General features: G+C 42.9%; 1 protein-coding gene across 2 annotated transcripts; it reads right to left on the reverse strand.

Annotated features, from left to right (window-relative positions):
* Nucleotides 1-678: 678 nt before the first annotated feature.
* On the reverse strand, nt 679-16,604 carry LOC109909976 (polypyrimidine tract-binding protein 2-like). 2 transcript variants are annotated; one of them, XM_020509090.2, is made up of 13 exons: nt 16,236-16,604; nt 15,232-15,259; nt 13,855-13,921; nt 10,461-10,642; nt 9,714-10,010; nt 9,327-9,437; nt 8,705-8,918; nt 6,451-6,566; nt 3,870-3,903; nt 3,309-3,401; nt 2,825-3,041; nt 2,509-2,586; nt 679-2,282 (listed from the first exon to the last, which is right to left on the reverse strand). In XM_020509090.2, exons 1-13 carry the CDS (start codon nt 16,241-16,243, stop codon nt 2,153-2,155), a joined length of 1,575 nt encoding a protein of 524 aa, XP_020364679.1. In that variant the 5' UTR covers nt 16,244-16,604; the 3' UTR covers nt 679-2,152. The 2 variants fall into 2 exon arrangements, with proteins under 2 accessions (XP_020364679.1, XP_020364680.1); XM_020509091.2 differs by having other exon boundaries at nt 8,717-8,918; nt 16,236-16,343.
* Between the last annotated feature and the right edge of the window lie 1,696 nt (nt 16,605-18,300).

The following is an 18,300-nucleotide window of genomic DNA, read 5'->3' on the forward strand; positions in this document are numbered from 1 at the left end:
TCCATCATTGTACAGCCCATGCCGATGAACTGACTCAATAACGGCACTGCAAATACAGCAGCCACTGGTCAAGTACAGAAATGCGTTGAGACTATAATAAACAGACTGCCATAGACTAGACATTAAAACATTTCATGACCAGAAACATGAGTTATTGGTCAATGGATGTTAGACATGCTTTCCCCCCCTATGGCCTCAGAATGGAATGATATTACCCAGATTACTCCAGAGATGGTAGTAACTGACACAGTATACCCACACACAGTATGTTAGTTGGTCTAGATAAAATGGTGGCATTGGATTAGTGCGATATGCAGCGGATTCCAGTGGTTATGAGCATTTAGTGACAGATGCCCTTATAGAGCAGAAAGAGAAGACTATATATGGATTTTAAAAAGTGTGTGTCCCAGAGACTGGTTAGTGTATTCGATCTACAGGAAGAGGAGACCGAACAAGTTCATAACCAGGGCGTTTAATCTGCCAGAAGCAAACGTCAAATTGTTTATTTATTTTGTTCAGATAATTGAATTAGGCCTATTTTGAGCTTTAGTATCCCCATTTGTTTTGGTGCCTTTCCTTTCCCACCCTGGGACAGAATATACCTGATATCAGAAACCTAGTGAGGTGAGACCGGAGAAGAAAGATGAGCAAGCTGTAGACAGAGACAGAAGAGGTGTATACAGAGCTACAGAAGAGTTTATTGAGCATGCTACACAAGTAAAGCAAAGTACACACGAGGGAAGATAAAAAGTGGAGAAATAAAAAAAATATCCCAAAACAACTAAGTCAGACCAAATATCCCAATTTGTTAGAAAATTATTTTAATTGTGCCGCTTCCAAACTATATCTGAATGTTACATTTCTAGAGCTGCAAAAATGTAACTGATAGAAAATATACATGACTTGAAAAACAATCTCGTTTTCTAGTAAGTTGAGGTTGTGGGATTCTTCAAACTATTGTGGGTATTACATGTAGATCAGCTTAAAATAACCATAGAAGGAATGAAGGTTGTTGATTCTGAATCAGGTCCTGTATCTTATTTGTTCAGATATATTAAATATATCAGCGGTTCCCTAAAATATTGTTCCTTTCCTTGGCGATGAGATGTAAATTAAAACTAAAAGGCACATACACTTTGGTCCCAACCTTCATCAGTAAACTGCAACACGTTGACGTCACTACAGATACTCTAACGCATGCAACAGCAGATTTCGTAACACTTTATTTGAACTGTACTTCATAATAATCACCATGACATTTGTTTCATCACCTGTAGGACAATGACAGTTATGAAGTACAGTTCAAATGAATAAAAGTACTAGACCAGGCAGTACATGCTTAGGAAACCACTCAACTTCTACCCATGTACACCCCCCCCCCCCCAAAAAAACCTAACACCTAAAGAACAGCAACATTGACTATTTTGGTAAATGGATGACCTGTAGAAACAAAAACAGTTAAAATGATCATAAAGATGGAAACCCAAGCATGATGGTCCAAGTTAGCACCAAAAAAAAAGATGTAAAAAGTCTGATTCAACTTCAATCTCATATGGTTCCCCACTCCACAACTATAGTGACTTTAACAAAATAAAAATCTGGCACAAACTCAACACCTACAACAAAAAAGGGGAAGTGTTTTGGGTGGCAGCAGTTCAAACTGCACAGTCACATGGGAGAACAGAAATCATGGTTTGAACTAATCTTACATCAAAATGAATGTGCCTCAAAATCTGACTGCAGGGATTCGTGTAAATATTTCAATGTAAAAAGAGTTGATATTGTCAGGTAAGGCACATATCTTATATAACTAATCATAAAGAGACAAAGTCCATTCATCCACCCTTCATAAGAAGATGGAAAAAGAAAATGGTTTGCCTATCAAAAAATGGAATATAGGACTTACACAGGGGTCAGGTGAAGGGGGTAAAACACACAAGTACAACAACTTATTTTTTTAATACACATTTTAGTTTCTGGTTCTCTGAAGGAATGACTGATAACACGTAGAAAGACAAAAATAGAAAGAACTACAATGAGGTCAAAATGTGGTCCCTCCCGTCTGGAAAGAGTGAACCGGATAAACGAACGGCAGCCAAAGGCCATTTGGAAACAGAAAGCGATGGATATTGTGGAGGATCATTATGCTGGTTTAGATGGAGGATTTGGAGAAGGACACTCTCAGGTGGTGGTTGTCACCCATGTTGTAGTTGTGGAGGTCGATCAGACCCTGGATGGCCTCTTCCACCGTCGACATCTGGAGCAGCGCCATTTTGTGATCCCTGGGAAGAAGACAAGATGGTTTATTTGTCCCACTGTTACATCAGAATTTATATTATTCTCTGATCTCAAAAAGCCCACACAAACATGCACATATTTGAGTTACACAGGGTCAGTCAGTGTAGCACCCTGGAGCTAGCCACAGAGCTAAAGAATTTAATTCACAACCAAATCAAGAACTGTAGCGCAGTTACATTATTATAGCGGCAAAGGAAAAAAAATACTTACTGGAAAAACTTGAATGCGTTCACAGTGCCCCCGGCATTGGAGAACAGTAGTCTCAGGTCTTCTTCAGTTACGTCCGTTCTGTCGAAACAAGTGAACTTAGCATTCCAACAAAAGACAGCCAACCCAGAACATAGGGTTCCCTTTACTTTCTTTCCAGGTATAGACGCTGCCCTTAGTTAGCACAGACCTGGGATCAGATTACCCTCCCCAAATACCGTTGAGTGAGAAACTGCAAAACTGACCTTGGATCGGGGGCTACACTGACAGACACAGGATCTGCTGAGTGTCTAGTCTAGGGGCCATGACATAGACTTACGGGATGTTGGAGAGGTGAAGGGTGGTGGAGGGAGGGAAGATGTTCTGAAAGTTCTTGGAGCCGGGCTTCTTGAAGCGGTGCAGGGGGGAGTTGGTGAAGTCCTTGGTAAGGCCCTGGTCATCCAGTCCATCCCTGGGCAGCTGCACTGAGGTGTGCTTGGACAGAGCAACCCTGATGACCTTCCCATACATCTTCTGACCGTTCAGGTGACTCATCGCTGGAAGCAGATTGAATTTGTATTAAGTGTGTATGGTTTGTTTTATCCAGCTGTAATGTTCCCGAAAACAAATGCCCATGTGAGGATGTTTATCCTATCCAGTTTTAGTTCATTTAACATTTATTTATCCAGGTTACATCAAGAAAATAAAACAAATATTCTTATTTGCCACTTGAGAACATGGGAAACGGAATAATATTAAAAATCCTTTTAAGTCAGCCGGTTAACATGGGAGTTAACAGTTGGGGAAATGGAGGAAAACCTTACCTAGCTGGGCCTGACTGGCATCGGCCATCTGTATCAGAGCACTGTCCTTCTTATTGTAAAGAATCTTCACCCTCTGGGTGTCCCCATAGACCCCTGTGTTAAAGCCATGAGCAGACGAGAGGAGGGCGAGGAGGAAGAGGAGACAGTGAGGAAAACAGTTAGCGCTGGAGATAGAGGGAAGGTTAAGGCAAGACAGAGAGAGAAAGAGGCTAGATAGAGACAGTAGGCTTGAGATCATTCATCAGAATTAAATGGAGGCGTGTGTCTGTAAAGGTCAGACAGAGGAAACCCTCAAATAGAAGTTAACAAGCTCTGTGAGATGTTTAGCCAATCAAACTACAGTACATGCCAAATCAATTTACCATGCATTTGAACAAATCTATGGATGGATCAATTTCAATAGCCGAAACGAGAGATTGAGATAACCAAACCAATGTAACAGAATAACCTATTCCTAAAAACTACAATCCAAACCAGTTACAGTGTAAGGAAATAAAAAGGTCTCTTAACAGAAATAAGCAACAACAAAAGAAGAGCGGTAGAGAGCTAACAATAACATACCGAAGAGAGTAAACAGACTTTGGGGCGTAACCATCTTTAGAAGGAGAGAAGAGCAAGCAGCGGAAGACAGGTAGAGAGGTAGAAGAGTCGGAGCGGAGGTAGAGAGCGTAGCGGAGATGGACAGATCATCCATAACGGAGGAGGGTGGTTTCCCGTAGAATGGTGAAGGTGGTCATGGAGTATGGTTCAGTTAATTTGGGAATACGGTTGGTCCAAGGGAACAGGTTGGTTTTGTTCAAGCACCAATCATGAACAGTGGGGTTACAGTGATGGATGAAGCAAGGGGAACAGATGGGGGGGGGGGGGGGGGGGGGGGGGAGAGAAGTGGGAGGGAGGAGGAGCAAATGCAAATATTAAAACAAAGTGAGGGAGGGGGACAAAAATAAATACAGGTCAGTACACTGGAAATGCAGGAGTTTGGTCAGAAAATGGCCGGTTCATGTACTTAGTCAGAACTAAACAAGCAAATTAATTGTGCCAAATGTAATCACCCTCTGGACAAACATGGGTAAGGTACATTCAATGTCAAATCATAATCATAGGAGTAATAGCCTCGCAATGAAGAAACAAAGGACATGCAGTAGGCTAAAGCTTGAAGTTCAGGGCCCAGTTTTTCAAAAAGGTATCTATCCGGATAGGATTAAATAGAACGGGAGTTCCCATTCAAGTCAATAATTGGTCTGTTCTATTTCTATGCATTTAATCCTATCCGACAGGCAAAATCTAGATGGATAGCTTTTTAAAAACAGGGCCAAGGAGATTAACTGAAATGTGTTAGAGTATGAAGTGAATACAATTTGTCAAAGACCATGCACTCAAATGTTGAGACAAGACATAAAACCACCTGAGTTATGGCATTCAACGATAATGTTTGGGCCCACAGACCAGTACCAGTCAAAAGTCTGGACATAGCAACTCAAAGGGTTTTCCTATGTTCTCCATTGTAGAATAATAGCAAACCAAAAAGAAGTGTTAAAACAAAATCAAAATATATTTAATATTTTTCAAAGTAGCCACCCTTGGCATTCTCTCAACCAGCGTCATGAGGTAGTCAACTGGAAAGCATTTCAATTAACAGGCGTGCCAGTTAATTTGTGGAATTTCTTCCTTCTTAATGCATTTGAGCCAATCACTTGTGTTGTAACAAGGTAGGGCTGGTATAGAGAAGATAGCCATGTTTAGTAAAAGTCCATATTATGGCAAGAACAGCTCAAATAAACAACAGTCCATCACGACTTTAAGAATTCAAGACTTTTGAAAGTGCAGTCGCAAAAACCATCAAGCACTATGATGAAACTGGCTCTCATGAGGACTTCAAGTAACAGACACATCTCAACATCAACTGTTCGGAGGAGCGAGTGAATCAAGCCTTCATGGTCGAATTGCTGCAAAGAAACCACTACCAAAGGACACCAATAGAAAGAGATTTGCTTGGGCCAAGAAACACATGCAATGGACATTAGACGGGTGGAAATCGGTCCTTTTGTCTGAGGAGTCCAAATTTGAGATATTTTGTTCTAACCACCGTGTTTTTGGGAGACGCAGAGTATGTGAACGGATGCTCTCCGCATGTGGTTCCCATCGTGAAGCATGGAGGAGGTGGTGTGATGGTGTGGGGATGCTTTATTTAGACTTCAAGGCACACTTAACCAGCATGGCGACCACAGCATTCTGCAGCAATTCACATTCCATCTGGTTTGCGCTTAGTGGGACAATCATTTGTTTTTCAACAGGACAATGACCCAACACACACCTCGAGGCTGTGTAAGAGCTATTTGACAGGGGAGAGTGATGGGGTGCTGCATCAGATGACCTGGCCTCCACAATCACCCGACCTCATCCCAATTGGATTGTTTGAGATGAGTTGGACCACAGAGTGAAGGAAAAGCAGCCAACAAGTGCTCAGCGTATGCGGGAACTCCAATACTGCTGGAAAAGCATTCCTCATTAAGCTGGTTGAGAGAATGCCACGAGTGTGCAGAGCTGTCATCAAGGCAAAGGGTGGTTTGTTAAACACTTTAGTTACTACATGATTCCATATGTGTCATTTCATAGTTTATGTCTTGACTATTATTCTACAATGTAGAAAATAGTAAAAAAAGAAATAAAGAAAAAGCCTAACTTTTGACTGGTACTGTACATGTTGAGAGTGTGGGAAGTAATAACAGAGTCATAGTATCTGAAATATAAGGTCCTCTCCATAGAGATTTCATACAAGACAGGCAGACAGAGATCAAGTTAGGAAAGGAGAGCAGAGAGGAAAGAGATGGTTACGTTTGTTCAGTATGGCAAAATGAGAAAGGAGAGAAGAGCAGTGAGAGTGATTCAGACAATACAAAGTCATCATATGATCTTTCATATGAGCCAGAGAGGAAAGCTTAGAGAAAACTAGAGTCCCGTCCCCCCCCCCATCTTTGAAGAGAGCGAGAGGGGCTCAGTCTGCACTGGCAGACTTGGACATCATGGAGAGGCAGAGAGAGCGAGAGAGAAAGAGGACAATAGAAACCAGAGCATGTGTGTTAGGCATGTGAGAGGGGTTAGGTCCATGTCTGGATGGGAAGGTAGGTAGAACAGTACTGACCTCTTCATTGAGGTTGGAGGCCAGGAGCACGCCGCTGGAGCCAGAGTGACCAGACAGAGCCACCCTCCCTGCAGCAGCAGCCGCCGCCGCCGCAGCATTCAGTGGGCTCAGCGCACCTGGAGAGAGGTCAGAGGTTAGAGCAGGGGTCCCCGCTGTCCTTAGAGTACCAGAGAAAGTAGCGCACCGTGTTCTGTCAATATAGCTGGTAAAAAAAATGGTTCATAAACAACTCAAAAGGGGGCCCTGTAAAATCAGATTTTTTCAATAAATATTTCATATCCACCCAAATTATGTTCTCAGTTGTGTCTTGGTCTTCGATTAGTTTTTTCACTCTCAAAATTAAAATTGTTCCGAGAGAAACAACAAAATTGAATGTTCTGCGTCCATGTCAACTGTTAAATCACACCAGGACACGTTTTCTTAGGGTCTGGAAGAAAACAACAGTACCAGTAAAAAGTTTGGACAAACATACTCATTCAAGGGTTTTTCTTTATTTGGACTATTTTCTACATTGTATAATAATAGTGAAGACATCAGAACTATGAAATAACACATATGGAATCATGTAGTAACCAAAAAAAGCTCGTGGCATTCTCTCAACCAGCTTTCCAACGCCTCGAAGGAGTTCCCACATATGCTGAGTAGGTGTCCAAACTTGACTGGTACTGTATTTTTTTGTGCAATTTCCCCTTTAATAGCGCACCTGGTCCTTTAATTACGTATCTAGCGAGTGAGGAATGTGCCGACGTGCATGCATAGCGATGGTTCCGCATTGCCGCTGCCCATTTCATGGCAAAGTTTGCAAATAACAAAATTATGGATACAAATGATATACTTACTCATGATATACTGCTGCCAGGTAAGCGTGCTTTGCAGTTAACGGTTAATTGAGGAAAACATTTCTGTCAACCCACAAGACAGTTATCACATCAACTGGCTTCACGCACGCACCACACAGACGGGCAATATTACAGATAGCTTAAGCTTTTTAAGCCAATTGTGGCTAACACTAACTATGGTGGGATAATGTCAATGTTGCGTTGATTAGATAGTAGCTAGGAGCTTGGGGTGTCTGATTAGTTTATGACAGTTTGCGGTGGGAACATGTGAATTGCATGGCAAGCTACTCATAGGTGGGCTGCGAGCTACTGTTAGTTCACGGCCGACCTTTGGAGATAACTGGGTTAGAGGGATCAGGACTTAGACCCAACAAGACCCCGAGGGCGCATTTGGCTCACCCAGGGCCCAGTGTGGGTGGAGATTTCACTTTAGGACCAATGGAATGGTCTACAATGTGCAAACCCCACCCACCCAGAGCCCCGGTTGTGGTAAAACAAATGTACTTTCCCTGGCAGACGGGCACAGCCAGTCCAGCAAGAGTGATTCCACCTGACACTGGACATTAGGCGTGGGCAATATTCCGTACATTTTCGAAATACAGGCGCCCCAGATGTGTAACTCAGTTGGTAGAGCATGTCGCTTGCAACGCCAGGGTTGCGGGTTCATTTCCCATGGGGGATCAGTTCGAAAATGTAAATGTTTGATTTACAATGCTAGCTATACCACTGCTTATAATGCCACTGTGGGCTCCCGAGTGGCACAGCGGTCTAAAGGCACTGCATCTCAGTGCAAGAGGCGTCACGACAGTCCCTGGTTCGAATCCAGGCTGAATCACATCCGGACGTGATTGGGAGTCCCATAGGGCGGCGCACAATTGGCCCAGTGTCGTCCTGGTGTGGGGTAGGCCGTCATAGTAAATAAGAAATTGTTCGACTGACTTGCCTAGTTAAATACACTTATTTTATTGTAACTTTAAGAAATAGAAAATGTGTCAAATAAATGACATCCAGCTCAGGTCTCAAGCTATGCATTTGCTAACTTGCTAGCTAAGTGGATAAATATCAAGATCAAGCTTCTTCGTTACAGCATAGACATTCAATCCCCTCCCAGATCAAGATCCCTGTTGCCTAAATTGGTCTGTGTTAAAAATGAAATACATCTAAATAGCACCCCTTGTGTGCAATTCCGGTAATAGCATATACAGAAAATCTGGATACCGCCCCACCCTACTAGACATAGGAGATGGATGAAATTGCCAGAGATGAGCAGAGATAGACAAATAGACCCTACAGCACCATAGATACAGAAAGCAGAGCTAGTCCCTAAACAAGTGTTGAGCATCCAACACCTCCCAACCCCAAGAGCCCCAAAGAAGACATTAAGAGGAAAGAGAAAGGAAAAGAGAGGGATCTACCTGGGATCTTACCAAGCAGAGAGTTGGAGTCCTTGCCTTGAAAGGCAGCAGCCATGTTGGGGTCCATGGCAGGCTGTCCATCCCCGGCGGGGAGCTCTGGCCGGGTATAGTCACGGCTCTTGTCGTTGTTGTACTTGACATTCAGGTTGACCAGCTTGGAGTAATCGATGCGGAGCGTACAGCACGAGTTGTAGATGTTCTGACCATCCAGGGCCTGAGTAAGAATGGAAACAAGTTTCAGGTTTATTTGCACGTGGAAAACTTACTCAGCAGTGCTCTCACAATAGAAACAGCGAGAGAAGTGTACAAATACACCAACGAGTAATGAAATTGTACAACTCAGTTAATTTCACGGTCCCTTGTGGCCCAGTTGGTAGAGCATGGCGCTTGCAACGCCAGGGTTGGGGGTTTGATTCCCACAGGGGACCAGTACGAAAATGTATACACTCACTAAAGTAAGTCGTTCTGGATAAGAGCACATGCCGAATTACTAAAACGTAATTATGAACTCTTGAGGTGCTATGAGAGGTCTGCACGAGGTATCACAGTCGCTCTTACTCTGATTCTTAGAAAAACGCTTTATCATACCTATGTATTTATTATCATCTCTAGGACTACTCACAATTTTGGCTTGTTGTGCAGTAGATGGGTCGTTGAACTGCAGCAGGGCCTGGAACTGATTGTTCTTAGTGAATGTGATTATCTTCATAACCGTGCCGAACTTTGAGAAGATCTAACAGATGGAAAAAACAGGAAATGTGTTTAAAATATCAACAACATAGCTGATGTTTGACTATCAGACATATTAAACCACCATAAAAAATAAATAAAATGTTCTTTACTTTTTTTTTTTTTAAACACTAAAAACTCCCTAATTTCCGCAACGAGATAAGGGCAGACGAGGTAGTGGTCAACTATGTACAAAAAAAATTGAGCATACCCACAAGAAAATGTATATTGCATTCATAAATCTGCTCCCCGACATAAAAATGTGAAGTTGTGAGGGTACCTGCTGCAGCACATCCAGAGTGACAGGGTAGAACATGTTGTCGATGATTATTCTGAGCACAGGGCTGGATGCAGCTGTTAGAGCCAGATCTGAACCCGACGTAGGGGTACCGCCTCCTTGGACCGCTGACACCGCCTGCAGGACCGCCTGGGCCCGCTGGTTTCCGGCATCTGTTTTGAGTTCTTTGTGGTTGGAGTACTGGATGAATACGGGGACATTACGAACATGCGGTGTCACAGTAGAGTAGTAGTTGACCATAGTAATTGCAGCTTCCTCTGTCCCCAGCTCCAAGAAAGCCTGAAGACCAATGGACAAAAAAGAGAAATTAGAGTTCTGTTGGGATAGATACCCAATGTCATTCTATAGAGTCTTATGATACAGAAATTATAGTTATATTCAATTAATCAGAACATTATCATTTCTGTATTGTAAGACACTATACAGGGACACAAAGCAAGAAAACGTAACAATTCACTATGAAAACATCAACAATGTGACCATGACATTCATTTCAGAAAAACACAGCCAATGTTTTCAAATCCTAATGGCAAGTTTGAGATGGAATACCAATGGATTAAAACACAGGCAATTAGGAATCACTCAGACAAAGAGGTCGCACAAGAAAGGAATCTAAGGGGCAAGAGCCAAACATCTCCCACTGACCACTCACTGAAAAATAGACATTTGGCAGGACACGGCAGAGAATAAAATTTAAAATGGCTACAGAATTGTTCTGGGCCCACTCACCTGGTTTTTTCCCTTCAGAGTCAGGATATTGGTGACCTTCCCGAAAGGTAACCCCAGGGCAATGACCTCCGTTTCTGAAGTTTCGTTGGGCAGTTTTCTGATGTGCAACACACGAGAAGGAGGAGCCTCCATCCTGTCTTCCACTCTCAGTTTTTTACTGTCACTCCCGTTGGACGTACCATCTAGATAGACAATAAAAGTAATACTTTATTCTATCCGTCACAATGTAAAATTGGTCTCCTGCTCTGCATCTGCCCGCCAGAATTCACACAAACAACTTAAGGCGCACAGAATGATTGTGGTTGTGATATAGCCTGGAATCGAACCAGGGTCTGTAGTTATTATTGCAACCATAGAAGAAAAGACAGAGGTTGGGGGGGGGGCTTGTAAGAATTTGCAGACGAGTAAGTAAACCACTACTACAAGTCCAAATTATTGGCCAACGTGCAATCATTGGAAAACAAACTACGAATGAGACTATACTACCAATTAGACATTAAAAACAGTAATATCTTATGTTTCAAAGAGATGTGGCTGAACGACGACACGGATAACACAGAGCTGGCTAGCTCTTCTGTGCATCGGCAGGACAGAGCAGCTACGTCTAGTAAGACGAGGGGCAGGGGTCTGTGTCTATTTGACAATAACTGCTGGTTCGTGTCTAATATTAAAGTCTTGAGGTATAGCTCGACCCAGGTAGAATACCACCATCACTTTACCTCATTTCTACCTGCATGTCACACGTGCAACCAAAGGGGGGGAAAAAAATATACAACTCTGGACGACCTTTACTCCACACACACAGACACGCAAAGGCTCTCCATTTGGCAAATCTGACCATAATTATATCCTCCTGACTCCGGCTTACAAGAAAAAACTAAAGCGGGAAGTACCAATGACTCGCTCAACATGGAAGTGATGAGATGACGCGGACACTAAAGGAATGTTTTGCTAGCACAGACTGGAATATGTTCTGGGATTTGTCCAATGGCATTGAGGAGTATACCACCTCAACATTTCCCAACCCGAAGCCATGGATACAGGCAACATCCACACCGAGCCAAAGGCTAGAGCTACTGTTTTCAAGGAGCGGGACACTAATCTGGATGCTTATACGAGATTCCGCTATGCTCTCAGACAAACCATTAAACAGGCATAGCGTCAATACAGGACTAAGATTGAATCCTACTACACCGGCTGACACTCGTGGCAGGGCCTGAAAAATATTACGGACTAGAAAGGGAAACCCAGCCGCGAGCTGCCAAGTGACGTGAGCCTACCGGACGAGCTAAATGCCCTTTATGCTCGCTTGGAGGCAAGTAACACTGAAGCATGCACGAGAGCACGAGCCGTTCCGGGCGGCTGTGTGATCACGCTCCCCATATTCGATGTGAGCAAGCCCTTTAAACTGGTCAACTTTCACAAAGCCGCAGGGCCAGACCGATTACCCGGACGTATACTCAAAGCATGTGCGGCCCAACTGGCAAGTGTCTTCACTGACATTTTCAGGTATTACAGACACACCACCATAAACCCTGGGCCTAAGAAAGCAAAGGTAACCTGCCTAAATGATTACCGCCTGTAGCACTCATGGCTCACATCAACACCATCATAATGGAAACCCTAGACGCACTCCAATTCAAATACCGCCCCAACAGATCTACAGATGACTCAATTTCAATCGCACTCGACACTGCCTTTCCCACCTGGACAAAAGGAACACCCATGTGAGAATGCTGTTCATTGACTCAGCGTTTCCGCACCAACACCACAGAGCCCATAAAGCTCATCACTAAGCTAAGAACCCTGGGATTAAACACCTCCCTCTGCAACTGAATCCTGGACTTCCTGGCAGGCTGTCCCCGGGTGGTAAGGGTAGGCAACAACACGCCTGCCACGCTGATCCTCAGCACTGGGACCCCTCAGGGATGCGTGCTTAGTCCTCTCATGTACTCCCTGTTTACCAACAACTGCGTGGCCAAGACTCAAACACCATCATTAAGTTTGCTGACAACACAACAGTGATAGGCCTGATGACCGACAACTACGAGACAGCCTATAGGGAGGAGGTCAGAGACCTGGTAGTGTGGTGCCAGGACAACAACCTCTCCCTCAACGTGTGCAAGACAAAGGAGCTGACCGTGGACTATAGGAAAAGGTGGGCCGAACGGGCCCCCATTAACATGGACGGGGCTGAAGAGGAACAGATTGAGAGTTTCAAGTTCCTTGGTGTCCACACCACCAACGAACTATCATGGTCCAAACACACCAAGACAGCAGTGAAGGGGGCACGACAACACCTTTTCCCCCTCAGCAGATTTAAATGATTGGGCATGGGTCCCCAGATACTCAAAATGTTCTACAGCAGCACTGTCGAGAGCATCCTGACCGGTTGCATCACTGCCTGGTATGGCAACTGCTCGGCATCTGACCGCAAGGCGCTACAGAGGGCTGAGCATACAGCACAGTGCTTCACTGGGGCCACGCTTCCTGACATCCAGGACCTATATACACTAGGCGGTGTCAGAGGAAGGCCCCAAAATTGTCAAAGACTCCAGTCACACACGGTTCCCTATGCTACCGCATGGCAAGCGGTACCGGAACGCCAAGTCTAGGACCAAAAGGCCCCTTAACAGCTTCTACCCCCAAGCAATAAGTCTGCTGAACAATGAATAACATGGCCAAACAAAGTATTTACATTGACACCCCCCCCCCTCACACTGCTGCTACTCGCTGTTTATTATCTATGCCTAGTTACTTTACAAATTACCTCAACTAACCTGTACCCCCGCACATTGACTCTGTACCAGTATCCCCTGATACCAGTACCGCCTGTAATTATGTAATTTTCTTGATAGTTTTTGATGTGATAAAAAAAAAATGTTTTAATTAACTCCATTTCTTGAACTGCATTGCTGGTTGATGACTTGTAAAGTAAGCATTTCACATTAAGGTCTACCTGTTGTATCGCATGTGACAAAATTTGACTTGATGTTGAGGATTTCAAGATATGGATTTGGACCTGTGGAAAAGAAAATTAAAAACAAAGAGAGCAATACAGTAGCTTTCTCAGGCTACTATATTTTCTCTTTAAGGCATTACAGCAATGCTCTGAAGAGATATAGCCTATTGACATGCACAGCAGGCAGCATCTCTATTCCAATCACATGCAAGCATGTGTGTGCCCACCTACAGAGGCGCACTAGGTTTATCAGATACTGAAACACCTCCCGTGAGGAAGACATCCACTAATACAGCCGTTCAACTTTCAAACATTCATTAATCCTTTCATTTCTTTTAATGCCGGTGGACGCCGATCAAATGACGTATGCAAATTCCATTAAGAGAGGGCTGGCAAAGAGGAAAAAGAAAAATTTGGACCACACTAACTTACCACTGATACTGCTCATGTCAGAGCCACTGTTGTAGAGACTGCTTGACAGCAGCTCATCTGATCCTCTCTGGAGAAAGAAAGAAAGGAAACAAAGAGCGAGAAAGAGTGAAAGTGAAATAAAGGCATGGCTCTCCAAGAAGAGACACCTTCCATTTGCAGTGAGCAGAGCCCCTGAAAGACCACAATGAAATAGGTCTCTCCCTGGACAGTTTGAGGAAATGGAGGGAGGACATAACACCAAGAGTCGCCCCTCATTTAGTTTTTTTTTCTAGTGTCGGTCGGTTTAATCTCATGGAGTCTCAAGATATCAGACATGTCATTTCATCTGGAGCTCCCCAGCGCTCCCTGAAGGCTCGGCGCTGTCCTCTGTCCGCTGGGCTGCAGTTGCTGGCTGACGTACTCTGAGCACCGCTAAAACTGACAGATGGGACAGCGAGGCCTGGAGCCATTACAGACCCAACTATAGAATAGGCCCGGGTCTTAGTCTTTTTCTCTTTTGTCTGCGAGTGAATTTGAACAAAATGTTCTTTATCGCCAACATGTTTTATAGATGTGATAAATTAGATATGGAGTGCTCCCGTAGGGCCAGAGTCCACAAATACATTCCAGATAATAAAGTTGTATTTGACTTAAAATGTGACAACTAGACCTAACTCACACCAGGGCTGGGAATGTTTCTCAAAGCAAAGTTTCTTTTGGACATTAAATATTGATGAAAAACACAGAGGCAAAGCCCAATAATACTATCAAAGGGCTGTTTGTTTTTAAGAGTCATTCCTTTAGCAGAATAGTTAACTTAGTTTTGCACCAAACAGAACTGCGGTTGTTGGACAAACTGGGTTAGGAGGGTACAGGATCAGGATGCATTTATAAAAGAACACATTTCTTGCTAAACAGAATGGACATAAGTTGGCCCTATCTAATTACGGTTGTTCTAATGTCATAAAAGCTAGAAGAAAAAAAAAGCTTGAAATGTAGCCTCATCTTTCTTCCAAATGTAGCCTCATCCAATACCACATGCTCTCTCAACAGTAGGAGGCTACATTTAGAATTCTGTGTGCAGATTCTGACTTGAAAAGCTGTGCCATGTACACAAAGCACTTTAGTTTGTATTAATTGTAGTAAATGGCCGGGTTGCAAATTTGAGTTGTGTCCCACGTGTAAGGCATCTGCCCACAAAGTGTAACATAGGGGTCTAAAACTGGATGGAGGCAAACCTTGACCACGGTGTTAATCGGGATGTAGTTAGCATAATGCAACAACTAAGATGGTCAAGAAAAATGAGTTTTGCATTGCCATAGTAAATGAGAGAGAATTGTAGATGTTTCCAAGCATCTATAACCTTTGCCATAGAGAGGGCACTGGACTGAGGCTTACCTTTACGCCAACTGCAACATCTCCAATACTGAAAAAGAGAGGGAACATACTGATTAGCTAAGCATAATCTTTCCACAATACAGAGCATGCTGCTTATCTAGCCAGCTACAGTTCAATTGGCTAGTTAGTTAACTCGCGGGATGGAGACCGTAGCTAGCCAGCTAATGTCACCTGGTAACAGTAACGTTATTAGCAGATACTTTATGTGCAGCACAGTCACCCAACATGCTAACGTTAGTAAGCTAACGTTCAAGTAGATTCGAGCTTGCATAGGAAGTTAGCTAACGCTAGCCAGATAGCTAACGTTACCCATGGTAAGATGCGCAACTTAGCTGGCTAGTGCCATGGCTACCTACAAAAAGAAAACCAAACGTTTCTTTCCACAAGCACATAGTTATAACATATATACACGTTGATTATCTGACCACATATAAAAAGGGGAAACATGCATGGCAATTCAAGTTAACCAGGATTTATTTTTAGGTAACGTTAAACTATGTTGACGACTTCTACTTTGAGTTGATAGCTAGCTAACGTTAGCTAGTTAGCTAGATTTCCGATCAACAAAGGATTCAATGAATGATCAACGCACAAGCGAGGACGACACACCCTCGCATGGAATACTATCCAGAGCTAGGTAGCTAACGTTGGACTGTGCAATGTATTATTCAGCTATGTACTACCTAACGTACGTTAGCTAACATTAGCAGGCTACTAAACAGTTTCGGAAACAAAATATACTTTGTTTACGTAGCTACCGTTAGCTAAATAGGTAACGCTAACTTGCCATCGGTCTCTCCCAGTTCACTGACATGGGTCAGCCAGGAGTTAGTTAGCAGCTACTAGTAGCTAACCAAGCTAAGGTAACGCTAGCTAGCTATAAAAAAAAAAAAATAGCTAGAATCTGACGTTAGCTACCTTACTTTTAATCAACGATATATTGCCGCGCATGAAGCATTCATTCAAGAAAAACACAAGCTTAGTAGAAGGCCGATTATACATACCCGTCCATTGCCAGAAAATCCTTCTAAACAACTCAGTTTTCTGAAATGTTCTCTTGCCAACAACAGAAAACAAAATGGAGGGACTAGAGACCGTGGCGGAAATAGTCGAACAAGGCGGAAATAGTCGAACAAAAAACGTGTTTCGTTTCATGCAGCGTCATGCTTTTGTGTGTTTATTAAAGACGAGAGCATTTTAAGAGATAGTGGTACAACCGTTTTGTATTTAATAGTGGCTTTAAATTGATGCATTACCATTAAGAAGTCTTCATCATTTGGCAAACGGAGTGTTCAATACAACAGACATAAGCTTGCCTTGGCCTTGTTGGCTATTATTTGAGGGTGTTTTCCTATAGGCTATCTGTTGTACCATTTATAAATGAATGCACTTTATGTATCTAGCTACCCATTCAAGGGGTTTTCTTTATTTTTGCTATTTTCTACATTAGAAATAACTATGAAATAACACATATGGAATCATATAGTAACCAAAAAAAATATTAAACAAATCAAAATATACTTTATATTTGAGATTCTTCAAATAGCCACCCTTTGTCTAGATGACAGCTTTGCACACTCTTGGCATTCTCTCAACCAGCTTCACCTGGAATGCTATTCCAACAGTCTTGAAGGAGTTCCCACATATGCTGCACAATTGTTGGCTGCTTTTCCTTCATTCTGCGGTCCGACTCATACCAAACCATCTCAATTTGGTTGAGGTCGGGGGATTGTGGAGGCCAGGTCATCTGATGCATCACTCCATCACTCTCCTTCTTGGTAAAATAGCCCTTACATAGCCTGGAGGTGTGTTGGGTCATTGTCCTGAAAAACAAATGATGCTGCCACTAAGCCCAAACTAGAATGGATGGCGTATTTCTGCAGAATGCTGTGGTAGCTATGCTGGTTAAGTGTGCCTTGAATTCTAAATAAATTACAGACAGTGTCACCAGCAAAGCACCCCCACACCATAGCACCTCCTCCTCCATGCTTTACAGTGGGAAATATACACACAGAGATAATCCGTTCACCCACACCGCATCTCTCAAAGACACGGCAGTTGGAACCAAAAAACTCAAATTTTGGACTCCAGACCAAAGGACAAATATCCACCGGTCTAATGTCCGTTGCTCATGTTTCTTGGACCAAGCAAGTCTATTCTTATTATTGGTGTCCTTTAGTCGTGGTTTCTTTGCAGCAATTTCACCATGAAGGCCTGATTCACGCAGTCTCCTCTGAACAGTTGATGTTGAGATGTGTCTGCTACTTGAACTCTGTGATGCATATATTTGGGCTGCAATTTCTGAGGCTGGTAACTCTAATGAACTTATCCTCTGCAGCAGAGGTAACTCTGGGTCTTCCATTCCTGTGGCGGTCCTCATGAGAGCCAGTTTCATCACAGTACTTGATGGTTTTTGCAACTGCACTTGAAACTTTCAAAGTTATTGAAATGTTCCGAATTGACTGACCTTCATCTCTTAAAGTAATGGTGGACTGCCGTTTCTCTTTGCTTATTTGAGCTTTTCTTGGTATAATATGGACTTGGTCTTTTACCAAATAGGGCTATCTTCTGTATACCCCCCTACCTTGTCACAACACAAGTGATTGGCTCAAATGCATTAAGAAGGAAAATGAATTCCACAAATTAACTTTTAACAAGGCACACCTGTTAATTGAAATGCATTCCAGGTGACTACCTCATGACGCTGGTTGAGAGAATGTCAAGAGTGTGCAGAGCTGTCATCAAGGCTTTTGAAGAATGTCAAATATACAATATATTTTGTTTTTTTAACACTTTTTTGGTTACTACATGATTCCATATGTGTCTTTACTATTATTATACCATGTAGAAAATAGTAAAAATAAAGAAAAACCCTTGATGTGTTCTAAAACTTTTGACTGGTAGTGTAAGTGAATTTGACAAAATACTTATGACACCTTCAAATGGATACAGTGCCTTCAGAAAGTATTCACACCCCCATTTTGTTGTGTTACAAAGTGGGATTAAAATGGTTTAATTGACGTTTTTGTGTCAACGATCTACACAATATACTCTGTAATGTCAAATTAG

This window comes from Oncorhynchus kisutch, linkage group LG18 (assembly GCF_002021735.2).
Source record: "Oncorhynchus kisutch isolate 150728-3 linkage group LG18, Okis_V2, whole genome shotgun sequence".
Taxonomy (NCBI): domain Eukaryota; kingdom Metazoa; phylum Chordata; class Actinopteri; order Salmoniformes; family Salmonidae; genus Oncorhynchus; species Oncorhynchus kisutch.

Excerpts from the sequence above, each read along its gene's own strand:
- LOC109909976 (XM_020509090.2), bottom strand. Across the intron at positions 13,922-15,231 it reads ATGTTGCAGTTGGCGTAAAG|AGAGGATCAGATGAGCTGCT; the intron begins GTAAGCCTCAGT and ends TTCTTTCTCCAG. Across the intron at positions 3,402-3,869 it reads AAGTCTGTTTACTCTCTTCG|GGGTCTATGGGGACACCCAG; the intron begins GTATGTTATTGT and ends GCTTTAACACAG.